This window comes from Lissotriton vulgaris, chromosome 3_1, assembly GCF_964263255.1.
Source record: "Lissotriton vulgaris chromosome 3_1, aLisVul1.2, whole genome shotgun sequence".
Lineage (NCBI taxonomy): Eukaryota > Metazoa > Chordata > Amphibia > Caudata > Salamandridae > Lissotriton > Lissotriton vulgaris.
In genome coordinates this window covers 1,410,208,389-1,410,228,001 of record NC_141689.1, presented here as the reverse complement: position 1 = coordinate 1,410,228,001, position 19,613 = coordinate 1,410,208,389, and the positions used below count along the sequence as shown (strand labels likewise).

The following is a 19,613-nucleotide window of genomic DNA, read 5'->3' as shown; positions in this document are numbered from 1 at the left end:
GGTGACACACTTCAGGGCTGCACATTTTATTTTACATATATACTTTGTGAGTGCGAGAACAGGAAATCATCTTGTTGGGAGGTTGACAGATCTAGATGAAGGTTTAATCGCCTGTGTTGTTGTCAAAACATGTTTTTGCTTTGGCGTGCCATATTCATTAGTTTCATCCCCATCTTGTGAGAATGTCCCATCACTCTAGAAGAAGCTAGGTTGTTGGACAAGGAGTTGAAACAAGATATTTCACTTTTACACTACATATTTTTCCACTACAAATTAATAACAATTCTACTAATATAAGATCTCGAGATTTAAACTTTTTGTAATTCCAGTAAAACACTCGGAAGCCAAAGCTACGTTTATGGTAACCAAAATAAATATAAAATCAATGACAGTTTGTTCGGTGAGCATTAATGAAAGTCCTGGGGATAAACTAACATTTGTTAATGGCTTCCTTTTTGGGGCAACAAAAGGGTAGGTGGGCCAGGATGAGCTTTGAATTATGAGTACTGTAAAACGTAGCTTGATTCCCAGCAGCTTCACCCCATTTAGTTAAAGGAAGTGGATCACAAGTCATCAATGCTTGAGCTTAAAGTTAATCTTTACTAATGATGACATCTTAGGAGGAATTGCTGAGCACGAAACGATTTCTTACAGTTCAACAGGGTTCGTGTTTTGAAGGTCTGCTTTAGAACAGCAATTACTTAAAATATCATGTATCATTTGAACTCTTTACCACACACATAACATTTAGCAATAGAAGTGCATGTTAAAAAGTCCTACAGTGTCCGGACTGGAAAAAAGTTAGCTCCTGCTCTGAAATCAATCACCGCCCATCCGAAGATCCAGCCCTCCCAATGCCCTATCTCCTTCGGTTTGTCAAGTTGCCCTTTATGGTGGCCGCTCAAATGCTGCCTAAGAGGTAGCTGATGGATATGAGCCATACACATCACTTGAAATTTAGTTCTCACCATCCTATTTTTTCAAGTGGGCCCAATTTCCTATTTTTAATGCACTGCTGTGATTTGAACCAATATGTGGATTACACCTTTTGGGTTTTTGGGACTGTTCCTTAACAGACATTGACAAACCCTTCAGAACTAACTTTTTACCCAATGAGAGGTTTTGGTGTGAAGGTTATTAAGATTTGTTGTCAAGCTTTGTAATGTTGGGTAGCAATAGATGGTACTATATATTTTGGTAATCTCAATTGTGCTACTGTGTGTTAGATCAAACAGTAACACAAATTCTTAGTAGAGCTTGCTTCTTGCAGTAAAACCATATGGGCACTTTCTAGCATGCCTGATACATTTTTAATCGGGCAGAATTAGCACTTCCTAGCCTCTACAGGTTTAATGAGCAGTTGTTGCACTTTTGAGCTGCTATGTTTAAAGTGTCTTCAGTGTGACCTTATTGGAGCTTCTCAGAAGAGTTACTATTAATTTAAGGGCCATTACCTGCACTTCAAAGTGAAGCGTAAGCGAAAATTCATTCTCTTCTTATCTGCGCTGCCGCTATTTTAATAGGACCGTTCCAGAGCTTCTCAGCAAATTTAGATTTTAATTGGGGCATTACCAACACCCACAGCAGTGCTGCTGTCATTTGAATGAGATAGTACTGACCCTTTTCAGAAGGAAAGCTATCCATTTAGAACAGCATTAGAACTTCTCAGCATGGCTACTATGCTTCTAGATAGACTGTGTCAAGACGTATGTAGTATATAAAACGGGGTCCCAGTTGATACAGTTTCAAGGACACAAAATCACAGTTCATAGAATATAAACAATGAGGTACTTCATGGGAAAAGAAATTACTTTGAGAAATGTTATTTAATACACATCCTCATTTGTAAATTAATTCCCAATGCTTTACATAAACGCACAATTAGACATTTTCTAATTGCCCAAGAAATGAGGGGCGTGGGAAGGAAGGAAAGGTGAGAGGGGGGAGTGTGTTCAGGTTAGTGCAGAAATCAGATTAGTTACAAAAGAAATAATAAGTGTGTCGACGTTTCGACCCCAGAAGTGCAGGCTAAGTTGTTGCCCTACAGCGGGGTCTTCCTCAGGACAGGTGGTAGTGGGGTGTCGGGGTAGTGTAGAAGGGAACAAAAGCACGTTGAATCACCTGACTCCGTCTAGGATTGGTAGTGGGCCCAAAGGCTCCAAATTCCAAGAGAGCGTGAACCCAAGGTTCACAGGTTCAAGCTGATCCTCAGCAAGGTGTCTGTTCAAATTCTCTATCTTTCAAAAAAAGCGATGTTCGCTAAACATTCCTTTGGATGCGCGTTTACCTTTTACGAGCTGAGTTGGGCTGTGTCTCGTGCTGAGACGCCCGCGAGACGTGCCGTATTTTGGAAACCAGCGAGGATTAGCTCCGCCGGGCTTGTTGGCCAGTAACTAATGACCTTAACGACATCCTGCCAGGGAATGTTTAGCGAACATCGCTTTTTTGAAAGATAGAGTATTTGAACAGACACCTTGCTAAGGATCAGCCTGTCCTGAGGAAGACCCCGCTGTAGGGCAACAACTTAGCCTGCACTTCTGGGGTCGAAACGTCGACACACCCTTGCTTGCCCCTACCCATCAACAACGGATCATGTTAGGCTGTGGTAGCTGAGAATGGGATAGGAATATTTCTAGTCTATAAAATAAGTGATTGACAATGTATATACGTCTATGTGGTACTTAACTTAGAATGTATTCATATACATTCTAAGTTAAGTACCACTTATTATTTCTTTTGTAACTAATCTGATTTCTGCACTAACCTGAACACACTCCCCCCTCTCACCTTTCCTTCCTTCCCACGCCCCTCCTTTCTTGGGCAGTTAGAAAATGTCTAATTTTGCGTTTATGTAAAGCATTGGCAATTAATTTACAAATGAGGATGTGTATTAAATAACATTTCTCAAAGTAATTTCTTTTTTCATGAAGTCCCTCATTGTTTATATTCTATGAACTGTGATTTTGTGTCCTTGAAACTGTATCAACTGGGACCCCGTTTTATATACTATTGACTACCCAGGTCCCAGTACTCTTGGGTTAACCCTTATATTATAACAGTGTCAAGACGTATGAGCAGAGATTACATACACTTAATGGAAAGATATCCAAACTTCTCAGCTGGATTGTTATGTTTTTAATTCTTAAGTTTCAGGACTTCTGGGCAGGGTTTCTTCACTTTTAATAGTGCTGTACTAATAGTGGTCTGTAGTCACCAAGACCAATATTTAAATAGGTAGGGCGTGTGGCCTTCTTGTACAGCCATGTTGTTGTTTGATGGATAATAGCATAGTTTACATGAGGCAGCTAAGGGCAAGCTTCTCGTACTCAGAACAGCTGCAGTGCACTTCTCACACAAACACGTTAGCGCTTTTTATGTGCAAATTTGCAGCCCATAAGCAATATCTGATTAATCAAAATTCGCAACTGAATCTAGTCATCAAATCAAATTTTGTCCTCTCTACCAATTTATTGTAAAGCGCTCTGATATCCTTCGGGATCTTGTTCGCGCTATATAAAACTTTATAAATAAATAAAAATAAATATGTTTAAATGATGTGAAGCACATTAGGCTCCACAAAGAAGCCAAAGAGTGGTTAAGTTTCAAACCATAAAGGTTTATGGAAGGGTAACATGTTTACAGCAAGCAGAAATAATCACATTAGTGCTAATCAAGAAATATAATACATGAATGCATTAGTCAATATGAAGTTAAAGTCAATCAGTCATACAAGAGGGTGAATTATGATAAAATCGTCGCCCAAGGAAAGTTTAGTAAAATCAGTTCTCCCATAAAGTTAGCACCCTGGTCTGCTCGAAGCGGTCTCGAAAGTGGACAAAGCATGTCTGAACTGTGACCTACTCTGCACTAGCTTAATTTACACACTTCTAACATTTACTGCACCTGCACATAGCTCCCATAAAACTCTATAATCGGGTTAAAGCATAAATATACAGTCTCAAGATCATTCGTTTTTCAGGAACGTCCACAAAACAGCTTCTCTAGGCATCCTTCAAACTTATAACTATTTGCAACAAAACTGTTGCCTGAACTCTGCAGTTGTACTGTTGCAATGAATAGGACATTCTACTAATATTGCATAAAAGAAAAGATTTTACATGGGAAAGAAAGCAAAGAGAAATCGTGGTAGTTCCTTCAGACTTAAGCTTCTCCCAGAAATAAAAATGCACTTGTTAAAAACAAGATGTCACCTAAAAGTTAGCCATTTTAAAGACAGGCCTATGTAAGCTATGGTCAATCTAAACAGGGAAAATACACAGTTAATAGCATTTGCTTGTTTATCTGTTCATTTAAAATATTTAATATGGAAAAAAACCCTCTTCACACGGGACAGGTACAACACACTGCAAGCTTCTTTTACACACACTCACATAGTACCACACAGAGCGGGTACAGTGCAGGAAGCCGAAGTACTGCTTCATTGAGACGCAACATGCACAGTTCATGCAGGGGTATATAATCTTAGCTCTCTATGGCTAAATATACTGCTCATGCCAAAGCCTGGGATCGTTCAGTATTTTTTCACATATTTGCATCTTAGTTAACGAGTTTGATTTATAAAAGTTAACAAGAAAAAAGAGCAACGTTTAGTGGCTGTTGATTTAATTATTTGCAGCTTTATTAACATTAAAAACAACAACATCCCTTAATGTTTTAGTTTAGTTTTAATTTCTTTGTGTGCAGTCAGCTATTCACAGACCAACTGTGGGATGTACAGAGTTTTGATGTAATATTCACATTTCTGAGCAGGCACTATTACTAAATAATACTATTTGTAATCTTAAAAAAGCATTTTATTGCACGGCAGCTCAGTGTATTTTCAACTCCAGTCCACTACCAGCTTTGCTCCATTCCAGGCAATTGCTTTCACAAAGTGCACCATCTGCATACCGTTGACAGCTGTATTGCAGTATGGAGGACGGAAGGGTTGGTAAAAGAGTGCAAAGAGGAGGAGGGCCATCTTCATTGCCCATGGGAAGAGCAAACAAAATTAAATCGGTTCTCTTATGGTTGATGTCAGAGAGAGACTGTTTTTTGAAGCTTTGTGTTCCCAATGGCCCGATTGGCAACCCACATTACCTATGTATAGGGAAAACCCCACTTGTGTTTCTTCGAATGCAGAGTTGTTCGCCAAGACCTTAAGTTTGACCATTGTAGTCTTCACGCCAAAGTCCCTTTGTTCGGATCACAACGTGTTGTGCAGTCTCAACCATTGCGAACCGTTGGAGAACATTTCTCATTTAGAAAACAAAATGCTGTTGTTTGTTCGTGTTGGTTGAAATCTGATGTAAAGTCAGTTGCTTCCCATCTCTTTTCATTGTGTAGCAATACTTCACGTTTTAGCAGTAGCACGCAGGACTATCGAACTCTTCACTAATGGGAGCAAGCTGGTGGCAAATCAATGATCTTAGCATATCAGGACCCGAACAGAGTGTAACTTTGTGGAACAAATCTCTGTGGTTTCAGCTGAGCTGGTTTGGAGGCCTCCTCTATTCTTCAGTGTGGGGGGGATCTGAGTACCCAGATGGTTTGTGAGCTCCTTACAGTGTGCTTGATAGCTTCATAATTGACCTCTGTCTTTGTGTTGTATTTGGTGCATGCTCCGTGCCATGTTTCTTGTACTTCTTGCTAGTTCCAAAAATGTTCTTTGTACCTAACAAGCTTCTGGCTTCTTGTTCTCTTTCTAACCTCTTGATACCCCTCGTGTCTGTTTTGTCTGTAGTCATGCAGAACAGATCCCTCCATGCCTGACACATGAGACAACGCTCCCCTCCCCTTGGGGAACACCAGCTCTGTCCAGGAAAAGGTACTGACAGTCTAACAGACCTTACTTGTTCAACTCCTTTCTTTTTCTCTTCCGCAAACTGTGTTTGTCTGGGCTTTATTTTTTAATGTCTCCTTTTCTGTGTTTGTGTGTGTTGTTTTGAACCTGTGTATGAGATTTTCACCACCAACCTGATCCACCACTGTCAAGGAGCAACTTTCTTTTTTGTAAGTGTACCTATCAGAAAAGTGGCTCTATTTTTTTGTTTATGCAACTGAAAATACATAATACCGTTAAGATGTGGGAACAGATCGATATCTGTGGTTCTCAAGAAATGTTTTCGTGTTATTGTTATTACACTATTCTAAGTTTTAGCTTATTGGGCTGCTGAATATCCATCAACCTTGTAGCGTTTGATGTCACTCGGTAGACTTTCTTAATGATAGATTTTTGTGTACACACCGTTTTATTTGACTTTTATGGTTTTATGCAAAAACCGAATCAAGTGATTTGATGATGAGCAAGTCCAGGGTGAATAAATATGATAAACCTTGTTTAGCAATGCCGCCAATCTTTGTCAGTTGTCTTGTTCATCTCGTCTGTATTCTGGTCAAAGACCATCACCTTTTTAACACCTTACTACTCATAGATTTAGTTGTATGTTTCAAGTGCTAACAATACCAATACAGGGTCCCGGCATATAATGGAGAGTTACACTGCACCGTTGACTTTATATGATATTGTTGGTTATCCGGCTACAGCCGTTTTCTACTTTAAAGTTTCACATGGAATAATGGTTCCACCGTGCACCTAGTGTGTTCATCACTGGCATACATTCCTTTTGAACGGATGTGACATCCTTTCAGTGCAGATGCTTTGGCTTACTCAGTGCTTATTTTTTTCTTTTTGTCTTTCAAGTTGCATTGTTTACTTTTATTCTTCCACTAACGGTCTCTTAGAAATGCCTTTCACCATTTTCACTGTTATCGTAAAAATGTTTTCATAAAGTCTTCTCTTCGGTGTGGGTATCAAATCTAATGCCCTTGTTAAAGATACATACTTTAAAAAAATAGTTTATGGGCTTGGCCGACAGAAAATCTAACATCATTTGCACACCTTGGTATACCGAATGTGTTTTATATAATCTAGGCATCTCCACTTATTGGTTACACTTGACAATTACTAAGCAGGATTACAGGGCAAAATTCAGTGCTCTGTTTCCCAGCATTCCCCGGTGCAATACCTATTTCCACTGTAGTATTTACACTAATTGCCTTTTCCAGTATCTATGTGTTTTCATATGTAGCACTGTCACCAACCAAGTGTGGCATTTCACTGTACATCACTAAAGGGAAATGGTGCACCGGAAATTTTCCGTAAATGACTGAACTTTCACTAAACAGGAAGAGCTAGAGTTTGCTGTAGGCCTGGGTAAGATTGTAATGTTATGGGTTAAATTTGCAAATTTTTAATTTTGAAAAATTTCTTGAAATGTCACAATACGTGATTTCAGGTACTTTTCACATGTGAGATACTGGTTTTCTCAGAAAATGTATCACTGAGAGATTTTCTGCTTGCACCAGTCTCCTACCAATATATTATATGGCTTTTTATGCGAGTTATGCTCTCATATAAAAATTAAATAATGTAAAACTACTTTTTCACCATATGCATATTTTTACAAACTTTTCACGAAATAACCTGATTTTGACTAACCTTGGCGTATTTGCATTGCTGAATCTGTTCTAATGGATGGGTGCCGGTTTAGCATTCTTGGCGAAACTGTGCCGCAACTGTTGTGTTATTTTTGAGTTTGTTTTGCATTTGTCATGCAGCCCTTATTTTTTAGGTCTCGCCTAAGAAGCGCGCATGCACTGCATAGGAGGCCCTTTAGCCGTCACTCTACTCTTTTTGGAAGCACACACTCGTGCTTGTGGCGGCATCCACCTTGCGGGAGCGAGCAGGGGCGCTCCACAAGCACGAGTGCAGTGCTTGAAAATGAGCAGTCTGCGCACGCGCGCACACACCACTTTTGGACTTGTTCCTACCATGCAGTTACCAGCAAAACGAGCGCACACATGTTCACCACTCCCTGTCGAACTTGTTCTTTCTTGTGGCTGTCTTCTACTTTCTCTTGCCCTCTGTATCTCCCCGTCTCTTTCCCTATATTTCTTTCCTACAAGTGTTCACACTTTTTCTCTCCCCCTGTTCCAATCCTTTCTTCTCTCTCCGCACCCTCACTCTATTTCTCTCCCTTCAGTTTCTCGTGTCGCTCTCTCACCCCTTGCGCATGCTCCCCCCACCCCTTAATGCTTTCGTGTGTTTTCATGATTTGCCGTCACTTCGATGGGCTATCTCTCTCGGCCTTGGTCGTTGGTATATTAATTGTAGAGCGCAGTGCTCTCGATTAAGTTGTTTGAAGCTGAAGTAAAAGCACAGGCCAGAAGGGAAACACAGTTACTACATCTACAAGTGAGCTATTGCAAGTTAACTCAACTGGAGAAGATTTGGCTCACACTGGTGTTAAGTGTCAATTCAATTGTCATTAAATCAGAGAATATGCTTGGAGCACTTGGGCTTCTCAGAAAGAATCTCTGTAAATTACATTTTGCATAAACAGAGCGTTTGATGACTGCTGCAAAAAAAGCATGCTCTATGGATGGTTGTCATTCAAGAAGTATCCCTACGGAGACCTTGCTGGCATTTTGTACGACAAATACAAGTCGATATCTGAATGCCTTGCAGAAATTGGTTATCAGTCTTGCTGGTGTCATCTTAGCCATCCATTGGTTTGGATTTGGAGACATGGTAAGTATATTTTTTTGACCCAGATACCTCAGTGAACCTAGTAGAAGCTGGAATTTCTGTGATCTTTTGAATCTGACATTTCCTGCTTCATAAACTACTCTGCCTTCCATGTCCTGGATGTTTGGAGAGTTTGGTTTGTTATTGGTATGGTTCCACCCCCTAAAGGCTGCACTGCTGGCTCTGAATCTGGCACCATGTCTGATGCAGTGGACGCTGAAACTTAGGTGGGTAGCCTCTCAGACCTATTAACTCCAGTGGCATGATCAAACCAGAGACAACAGTAGGGTGGACTTGCCTGGGGCCAAGATGGCCAGCACCACCTCACAGTCGGATGGCACCATTTTCACCCAGGAACCATAGTGCCTTTTGGAGGTGCATTAGAGGTTTGGAACTTCAGCAGTAACTTGCGAAGGGGAAATTTATCTTAGACAGCTGTAGTTTTTGCAAAATGAGTTGAAGTACAGAAGGGGAGTTCCAACCATTCTGCTGGAAAATCCTTCTTGTTGTGTTTACTGTATTGGTTTGAATGAGAAGTGATTGTGCCAACACCAGAGGTATTACTCGCTAAGGGAAGATCACATACGTAAGGGTATACATAACATCATAAGGTATCTTGCCTTGGAAGGGATATTAGATTTGTATTTTGACTTGAGTCCTTCCTTGTGTGACGCTATATGTAGGTTGGTTTCACGCTCTCTCAGTGCCTTATGGTGCATGCTTGCACAGAAATTGTATGCTCCCACCTCGACATAGAGCTAGAGACACAACTCAAGCAACTGCTATAAATTCCTGTTCTCAGAAAAGCATGCTTGTTTTGAACGTAGGTTGTTCACCATGAACCAGTAGGCATGTGTTATTGTCTGGTGTGGTTGAGGAAAGGATGCATAGCCAATAGGTCTCGCCTTTGGGACCTTATGAGTGTTTAGTCATGCACCACTTGATGTTGTTGAACCAAGGATATTGTGCTGGATAACTAAACACTTATAAGGTCCCAAAGGCACGACCTATTGGCTATGCCAATGCTTGTTTTAAATACTGCGGGCTTTATTCAATAATGTATGCTGCATGTTTGTTAGGATGGAATGTGCATTGTTTGAGGAGGTTTCAGAAACACTTTAAACACTGTTCTAGTAATGGCTCTTTTTCTTCATTTTATCTACAAATTCTTTAGCTCTGTGCTGTCTCTTTTACTTTTGTACTTCAAGTTTAATTGTATTGGTATACATGAACTGGTCGGTAGTAGTGGTACATTAATCGCACCTCCTATATCCGTACATTTTGTTGGGCTAGTGTTCAGAACATACAAGTGTGTGTTGGTGCTCACTTGGTATCAATACCCTACTACCCAGAGGTAAAATCAACGAATGAACCAAACAGTTCTACAGTACACAATGAAATGCATAAAGATACCGAAGCCCTCTCTAAAGAAGTCCTGCAAATTGAGTCCACGATGTATGGTATGTAGATTTTCCAATCCAAAGGCTTTATTTCGTTGCATGCACATATAGTTCAATTATCCTCATGAACTTGTCATTGAACCAACAGCCAACATGTGTCAGTAGTTATCTCCTATTAATGTAAGCATGTGTAAGCGCTAATATAGTGAAACCTATTGTAAGTTCTTATCCAACCGCTTGTACAGCACTCATGTATCTTCACTACACAAGCGCTGGATGAGCTGTCAGATACAGACTTGTGATTCGGAAGCTTAACTCTGTCTCCCTTTGTGTACATTTGTGATTCGGACGCTAACCACAAACTCCCTATAAGAAGCCTGTGATACGGGGCCGTCCCCTACCTCGCTGATGCGGCGCCCACCGTCCCCCCTCTCGCTGATGAGGTCCCTTCCAGTACAATCCCCCACTTCAGAAAACGACCCTGAAGCGTCCCTGACGACCGGGACTCCACCCCTCTGTCCTTCGTTGCAGGACCCAATCGGAGCCGGAGACAAACCGGAAGCACTATCCCGTGACCCGGAAGTCCCTTCCTTGTCCCCGAGCCGGAACACGGAAAAGACGGAGCCCAGGAGAGAAGAGCGTTCAAGACTGCAAACTCGTGGCAGAAGAGTCAAGCGTACGGAGAATCGGAGAAGGCGACATTGGAAGAAGAAGAAGACGTGTGGAGTGAAGACTGGTGGAGGCCGCAGGAGGTGGCTGGAGAGCGGCCGCAACTCTCGGAAGAGTTGCGGCGGGGCATGTGAGTACCATCATTCCATATCTAGTAACTATGGCCCCAGTAGAGTCGTGTGTACAGTGTAAATATTTGTATATAGAAGGATGGCACCACCTCGGTAACAGAGAGGCACTATATAAATACCCTGTACAGCAGCACTGGAGCTCACACAGACACCGTTGTAATTAGTCTCCTTACCTACCCCTCACCTAGCACTTTCTTTGTCTTCCCCAACCTTACCTACCTATCTACAAAAATACCCCCTCCCCCCCTTCCTTCCTCACAGTCTCTTTTCATCCCCCACAACCCGGTGTCGGTATCAAGGCGACCATTCCGGTCCAGTTGGACTAACAGCCCTTCTTTCTTCTTTCTCTCTATACCCTCCGAGGACACACCGGGACCACCAACCGAAGACGCTGACGTCCTGTTTCCCCTTCACAGAGAAGACCCTGACATCCCGCTTCCAAGTGAAGGAGAAGACCCGGACCCCATCCCTGCGTGTTCATCCTTGTGTTTCCTTCTTGAACGTTATATGAACTATTGTACAAAGCTAATAAAACCAGGGGAACTATCGCCCACTATATCCGGCCTCCACGCCTGTTATTCCGGTCTGCCACACCCCCACGACCACAAAGCCCTAGGTGAATTGTGCCTTTTATATGTATACAGGGCATACAGCTTTTAACTTTGCCAAGTTTAAACTATAAATTGCTATTTCTACATGTGCATAATACAAAGGGAGGGAAGAGGGCCCAAGGGGAAGTTTAAAGACCCCACACTACTATAGCCCCTTATTACAAACTTTCAAAACAGAAAATAGTAGTGGGTCTAACAAGCAAGCGGCTCAAATATGTGTCTGGAAGGTAGGCTGTCGATCCTGGGCGCCCTGTTCATCATATGGGTTTCCTTCACACCAGGAAGGTAGATTTTAAACCAATTGAGAGGGTAAAGATGAAAACCTATTATGTGTTTTCATGTGTCAGGGTAAGGAAGGACAACTCAAGAGCAGTGCATGTGTGAAATGAGAAAAAAAAAAGTATAAACTTTGATGTGAACAGATAAAATTGGGTACTAGAATGGAAAACTAACTTTAATAACCACCTTTCTATTCCCAAAGATAAAAAAAGCGTGCGATGCTAGAGGTTTTAACAAATAGCCTCTAGGCATAGTATGTGGTCAACATGTTTCTGCAGACTAATTAATGGATCATCTCAGGTATCCTGCTGCTTTCTTCATGACCTTGTTCGCTACTGCTCATTAAAAAGTGAGTAAATAAAAAAATATATCACCTGGGTATTTCAGTAGTAAAACATTCTCCTACCAAAGTTGTAGGAGAGAAACGCTCCACCCCACCTGGCCACAGCTCCGGTACATGGAGCCCCGCACGTCCGGTCGGTACTCCAGACGTCCTTCTGGGCTGTCTCGGGGAGACACATATTTGAGCCGCTTGCTTGTTAGACCCACTACTATTTTCTATTTCTACATGTGCACGTGAATGAGTTCCCAGTAAGAACCTACCATGGACTTCAGTCCATGACGCCCTAGACGTGCGGGTGAATGTGTGCATTCACTACTTGTGCACTGCAGTGCATATTATACTTGAATCTGTTACTTTTACACATGCTTAAATTAATGGAAAATTACTACTGACTCCCTATCAGTGAGTCCCATATCTCTTGGGGGAACTTTTCTCCATTTATTTGTTGAGTGACATTTGACTTTCTGATTCATTTAGATTACAAGTGGATCATGTTATGAGTTGGTTATTACTAATGGGAGCATACCACGTACTCTCTACACAGCACGATCAAGACCTTTGAATATCCTGCCTCCCCAGTTCCTGCCGGGGGAGAACTTTCTTTGGCTCTAGATCTCTTGTAGATCAAATAACACTATCCACACATTCTCACTAGGCTTGCATGATACTCTGGATGTTTTGCCGAACGGGAGAATCACAACAGATGACTGATATCCTTAGACGAATGGGAGAATCACAACAGATGACCGATATCCTTTGTCCCAATGCGCTCCTTGAAAATTTTCTGATTGTGACAAAACACGTCAGCTGTTGTTTTGATGACACGTTCATGAGGATCATTATACTATATATGCACGCAACAAATAAATCCTTTGGATCCGAATATACCTTACATTGTGGACACAATTGTTTGGACTTCTTTAGAGAGTTCTTAATCTTTTAGAATTTCATTGTAATGTATTAGATTACAGAGTTTGTACAGTTATCCTGGACTATGCCATCATGTATGCTGTCTGTCATATGTGTATGTTTGTGGCAGAATCAACCCAATGTATGCAATGGGGAATACCCTTGTATTTTTACAAAGCTCTGTAGTGGTGGTGAGTTCTGAAGACTACCCTCAAAGATACAGAATGCCTTCCCAATAAAAGCAAGAGCAAAGATTATTATTCATTTAGCTGCCACTGCTTTCGATCGTTCTGATGGCTGACCAGTTTACTATAAAGTGTTAAGTCTTCATTAAAATACTTACTTCATTAAAATACTTAACTTGAAAAATCATTTACTAATTTTACTCTGTTATTCACAAATGTGTATTCACTTTGCCAACAGCTGATGCCCAATGTAATAATTTACATATGTACGCAAAATTCCAGACTCAACTATTAGGTGGCAGAATAATGCACAGATTGTGAATCCAGAATAAGTTCACACTGTAGAACAGGTGCAATCAATTTAACTACGGTATTTTACACTATAGGCATAAATTGCTTACATACCATAGCCCTACCCTAGAACGGATGCTCTGTCCAGGTTTGTGCCAGGCCCACCTTCCAGAAGCCCAGCCTTGCTCAGAGCGGGACAGTGCCCCTGTTATGAATGTGCTGCCCCCAGGGCAGCCACAAAGTTGCAGCTTTTATTTATTTATTTTTAATTGTATTTTAAAGGTTTTATATAGCGCTGGCTAGACCCGGAGGTATCAGAGCGCTTTACATGAGTATCAGATCATAGTTACAGGTTACATCGTTACAAAGGTTACACAGTTATTAGAGCATGCAGTTGATTCTCCCAAAGGCTTTCATGCACACGCCTCCATGGACAAAGATGGCTGCTCTCGCCATTTGTCCTCCACAAACAGCATGCACGTGTCCGTAGGGACACTGGACAGTCCGCTGCCATCTTGTTAAACACGCCGGCTTTCTTCAACTCTGGGTCCGTCTCTCTGTGATGTCTTTTGCTCTGAATGGCCAATCATTCTCGAAGTGGGTGGCGGAGGGGTCAGGTTGGTGCCCCTAGGACAGATGGCTGCCTGTAAGTGTGCAGCTTAAGTGCCCCTTCCTTTAATGTGCACAGACAGCTGATGCGTACAAATATCATGTGCGCTACTCCATAGTAGGGACAGGCGCTAGCCCTGCCAACCCCACTGAAGCAGCAGCGCAAGCCTGTGTACAAGCCCTTGGCCAGTCAGGGGTGAACCTCGCTGGCCCACAGCCTCCTACAGGTATGTATTTTTCACAGCTGAAGTAGCACCCAGCCCGTGTAACACTCAGTGAAAGGGCTCAGAGGTGCAAGTCCCAGAACAACAAGCCCGGACAACCTATCGCACACAACCTCATGACAAGGAAGTGGCACACCTCACTGGAGCCCCAGCCCTGCCAGCCTCTCTCAAGCAGCTGCAGCCGCCCCGACGCCGTGTCACACAGGAACCCCAGCCCAGCCGGCCTCCCTTGTGCCTAGCCCCATGAGAAGGCAGTTGCGCACCTCACAGGATCCCAGACATGCCACAACCATGTCTCTCTCTAGGCCGGAGTAGAACCCCGCCACTCCCCAGACACCATGGAGCCGGGGCTGTACCTCAGAAGCGTCCTGGTTTGCTGCATCGTCGTTCAGATCAGGTAAGTAAAACCGCTTCTAACATGACCTGCATGAGCTGGGAACTTACGAACAGGCACGTCCTTTGCTGTGTGCGCGGTCGAAAGCGGTTCCAAGACAGTTTCACAAAGTTTGAGGAATGCAATGTCCGCACACACAGAGGGGAGGTGCAGTGAGGCTGCAGACAGCTGTGCGCCCTGCTGATGTGTCCTATGCTCACTGCTGGTGTGTGTCCTGCTCCATGCAGATGAGTGCCCTGTTGATGTGTGCCCTACTAAGGAGTACCTTGCTTCCTGCTGCTGTGTGATTGCTCCTTGCCAGAGTGTGCCCTGCTCCCTGCTGGTGTATTCCCATCTCCCTGCTGGCAGGTGCCCTGTACCCTGCTGGTGTGTACCCATGCTTCCTCCTGTGTGCCATGCTCCCTAATGTTGTGTGCCCCGCTTCTTGCAGTGGTGTGCCCTGCTCCGTGCTTTGTGTGCACTGCTGGTGTGTGCATTGCTCCCTGCTGGTGTGTGCATTTCTCCCTACCGACCTGTACTACTCCCCGCTGACATGTGCCCTGCTCCCAGCCTCGTGTGCCCTGTTCCCTGCTTTGGGTGCTCTCCTTTCTGCTTTGTGTTCCCTGATTCCTGCTTTGTGTTCTCTGCACCCTGCTGGTGTGAGCCTCGCTCCGTGCTTTGTGTGCTATGCTCCCTGCCTTGTGTGCCATACTGGTGTGTGGCTTGCTTCCGGTTTTGTTTGCCCTGCTTTCGATTCCCTGCTTTGTGCACCCTGCTCCATGTTGGCGTGTGCTCTCCTCCCTGCTGCTGTGTGCCCCGCTCCCTGTTCTGTGTGCCCCGCTCCCTGTTCTGTGTGCCCGCTCCCTGTTCTGTGTGCCCTGCTCTGTGCAACCTCCTACATGCTGGTGTGTGTCCCGCTCCTTGCTGGTGTGTCCCGCTCCTTGCTGGTGTGTGTTCCGCTCCCTGCTGGTGTATCCCGCTCCTTGCTGGTGTGTGCGCCCCGCTCCCTCCCTTGTGTGTCCTGCTCCCTGTTTTGTGTGCCCTGCTCCCTGTTTTTTGTGCTCTGCTCTGTGCACCCTGCTCCATGCTGCTGTGTGCCCTTCCCTCTGTTTTCTGTGCCCCGCTCCCTGCTTTGTGTACCCATACTCCCTGCCTTGTGTACCTGCTCCCTGCCTTGTGTACCTGCTCCCTGCCTTGTGTACCTGCTCCCTGCCTTGTGTGCCTGCTCCCTGCCTTGTGTGCCTCCTCCCTGCATTGTGTGCCTGCTCCCTGCATTGTGTGCCTGCTCCCTGCATTGTGTGCCCTGCTCCCTGCATTGTGTGCCCTGCTCCCTGCATTGTGTGCCCTGCTCCCTGCATTGTGTGCCCTGCTCCCTGCATTGTGTGCCCTGCTCCCTGCTTTGTGTGCCGTGCTCCCTGCTTTGTGTACCGTGCTCCCTGCTTTGTGTGCCGTGCTCCCTGTTGTGTGTGATCAAATAAACAAAGGGAGAGAGTAAAGGGATTTTATCCACCACAGTGGACGGAAGAGTACTCCTTATCCCCTAGGCTAGGTATCTATATAACAAAAAGGAGGAGTACCACCATAAAAAAGGTTTAGAGGGCGATTTTTGGTGGGATGAATTTCTAATGAGGAAAAAGAAGAAAGTCCTTCTTTGATTTTAATAAACCCCTCACTCACCGACCTAGTCGGTGACATGCTTCATCATCGGGGCCACCTTGACAGCCGAGTGCCATCAAGGTGTGCTGCGACACCTGGAATACAGTGGAGCGGATATGTGAGTGATGAATGCAAGAAAAAAAGTAGGTGTGTTATAAATTGTCCTGGTATGGCTTATATGTGAAAAATGTATTCTTAAGACTACTGGACAATGATAAAAACAGTGTAGATACAATAAAGGTTTGATTATGACCAAGTGTATCTGTAATATATGTGCACGGTCTACATGTTTCAAACCGAATGGAAAATGCCGGTTTTTCTTCAGAACCAGAAAGGAAATGGGTGGTCAGGGTACGACTAGGTCGGTGAGTGAGGGGTTTATTAAAATCAAAGGACGTCTTTCTTCTTTTTCCTCATTAGACATTCATCCCACCAAAGATCGCCCTCTGAGCCTTTTTTATGGTGGTACTCCCCCTGTTTTGTGTGCCCTGCTCCCTGCTTTGTGCGCCCTGCTCAATGCTGGTGTGTGCCCCGCCCCCTTCAATCACTGGTGGCACAGCACCCAGCATAATGTACTGCATGGCTAAACACTTATAAGTTCCCAAAGGCGAGACCTGTTGGTTATGCCAATGCTTGTTTCTGTTTGCTCCGAAGTTTCTTTACAAAACAGCGAGAAGGGGAAGTATTTTGTTCTGAAGCAAGTTGTGCCTCTACTCGAGTGGCAACAGCAGACTGACTGTTGAGGTATTCATATACACCGGTAGTCCACTAGGAAGTGGATTGGGGATGAAAACGTGAAGTTCGAAAAGAATGCCGGAGACAGAGTCCATGTTGAAGGCAACCATGTTCATCATTATGAATGGAACCTTTGCAGATCGGCAGTCAAATAACTTTATTTGCAGCCAGTTTTCTGAGGCTCCAACTTCCCTGTTTCTACAATGTGCCAGTGTTTTCTGTCCTGTTGGACCCGAACTCACCCCAACTTTCTAGATTTTTTGCAAGAAAGCTTAACAACATATTGGTTCAGTACCCAAAATGCCTTCTCTGTTTGTGCAGCAAAGGAGAACTGTTGCCCATTGCACCTACTCCACTTCTTGCTACATTGAAGCTTGAATGCTGCAAAACAGTAGGAACGCATAAACAAACAGAACATTGTCTTTATTTTTCTGTATTTTTCTACTACTATTGAGTTTACTTTTGCCTCAGTGACTCGAGGGCTGTAGCTGGCGCACTGACTGTGAAGGAAGAGCTCCCAGAGACTTTTGAGGAACTTTATGTGGGCCTTCGAGGTGAAGGCAGAGGGTCTGAGTAGAGTACCAAGAAGAAAACAGACACAGCTCAGCCAATCTCTTAATTGCAGCTATTCCTTTTTAGGTCTCGCCTAGCGTAATGCGTAAGCAATCGCTATGCGAGAGATATAGGAGAGCTGCTCCAGGAAAGCTTACCAAGGGGCTTTTCAATGCAGATTATGGACAGTGCATGTACTTTGTGCGCGCGCTTGCCATTTGCTCCCCTGCCCCTACCATCCGACTTGAAAGGAAGCCGCTCACACACCACCATTCCACCATTTGACTGTGCCTCTCATCACTCCAAAGGCCTACACCCCATCAGACTTGAAAGGAATGCGTTCCCCCGCCCCGCCACAGCAATGCAGAGAACTTGTTTCCTCATGGCGCCTCTCAACTGTCTCTCCCTCACCACAGGGCTAGTCTCACGGCCGCATTACCATCCATCGCTTTCACTTTCACAGCCGTGTTTTCTTTGGCTTTCAGCACTCAGCTTCCCCGCAACCAGCATTTAACTCCCACTTTTTAGTTTAAAAAAAACAATTGCAGCTTTGCCCAGCTCTCTAATATTTCCAATGTTCCTAGTTAATTGATGTTCCTTTTGTTACTGGTTTCCCTGGCCTCCTTTGTTCCGGTCCGCAAGCTCCTGCATCTGCCTCATCATGCGCCACCCCGAAAGATTCTGCTTCACCTTCCGCGACCTGAGCCTGCTCCGCCTCTGTGTTCGCTCTCTCCCTCCTTATGCTGCTGCCCTCTCAAGCACTGCCCCTTGTGCGCTCTATGCTGCTTTCTCCTTTCCCCATATGACCTCTTTCTTGTTTTATTATTGTATTGCCCGGCACCGCTGCCAATGCTTGTTTGGATGGGGTGCCTGACTAGTGCTTTTAGCCTATTGCCCTTAGGGGCATGGCAGCCACGCTTGTAAATGACCTTCTCTTTGTGGGCCCTTGCCTATGTGACACCTGCAATATTTTACTACTGCAAGCAAAACAAGCTTAAACAAGTGTCATATGGGCACTGCTAAGGCTAGAAGCAGTTCAGTGGGGTGACTAGAAGTAGGCTTTTTGGCCACAGAAAGGAAGTCGATTTTCATATAGTGGTTTCAATGCTTGCGGCTGGAAAGGACCTGACTACTTATAGCTGCTCTTTTGTATCCTTTCTCCCTATGAAAGTTGTAGGTGGCTTGAAAACTAACAAAGTAATTCCTTGAGTTAAGAAAGGTGTTACAGAGCAGGAAGTTGTAGTTTCCTGCGGGGTGCTCACTCTACTTGTGCCTTCTCGAGGTGATTTTTAGGTCGAACCTGGGCAGTGAATGTGTTGCTCTGCAAAGCATGCTATATTCAGGTGTGGACGTGAAGCCCCGCCCATATTTTTCATTGGCTTATGTCATTGTCCACTATAAACTGTGGCTGTTCATTGGTCAGAATGCTTAGCAGTCCCTCCTTAGTACTGCCTTGTCTTATTTTGTAACCTCCCATGGCGACACCCTCTGTTACGTTTGTTGTTGCTCGGTAGGCTTTAATTACAACCTCCGAGCACTGTTTTCTCAAATAGCTTTGTCCTGCCTTCTATTGTCGGCAGGACAAGCTCTCTCCTAACGCTTTATTTTTTATTTTTATAGTACGCATTTGCTATGCAATAGTACTTGCATTTGCGAGAGTTTAAGCTATTGGCATTGTAAATGACAATGATTTTTATTTATCTGTTTTAAAAACAGCACATGAATAAAAGGCATTGTCATTTAAAATGCCAATAACTCAAACTCTTATAAATGCGAGACCTATTGAATTGCAATTGCTTGTTTTTCTTGTCAGGGTATTGAATGCCAGAGCCACAGCATGGTTATCAGGGTTGAGTTTCAGCATGAGCTGTTGTTTGGGATAAGCTGAAGCAATATGCGTTATTGGCATCCGTTTGAAGAGGTTGTTCCAAGAGTGCTTGAATTGTACCGGGCTGCTCTGATCTCCAAGGTGGGACCCTCACCTAGGAACTTATTATAGAGGATAATGGAATAATTACGTGTGGAACTTCTTCAGGTAGTGTGCTTCTACACTAGT

The 19,613-nt window shown here is 43.9% G+C and overlaps 1 protein-coding gene across 4 annotated transcripts in view; it reads left to right on the top strand.

Annotated features, from left to right (window-relative positions):
* The window catches only part of WDFY3 (WD repeat and FYVE domain containing 3), a 2,050,643-nt gene that overhangs the window by 684,939 nt on the left and 1,346,091 nt on the right, over positions 1-19,613 (top strand). For 3 of the 4 annotated variants that reach the window (XM_086961875.1, XM_086961873.1, XM_086961874.1), the window contains exon 15: positions 5,744-5,827. The exons of the other annotated variant lie outside the window; for it this stretch is intronic. In XM_086961875.1, the coding sequence (XP_086818001.1) occupies positions 5,744-5,827 (84 nt within the window). The remainder of the gene's footprint in view (positions 1-5,743; positions 5,828-19,613) is intronic. 4 annotated transcript variants of the gene reach the window in all.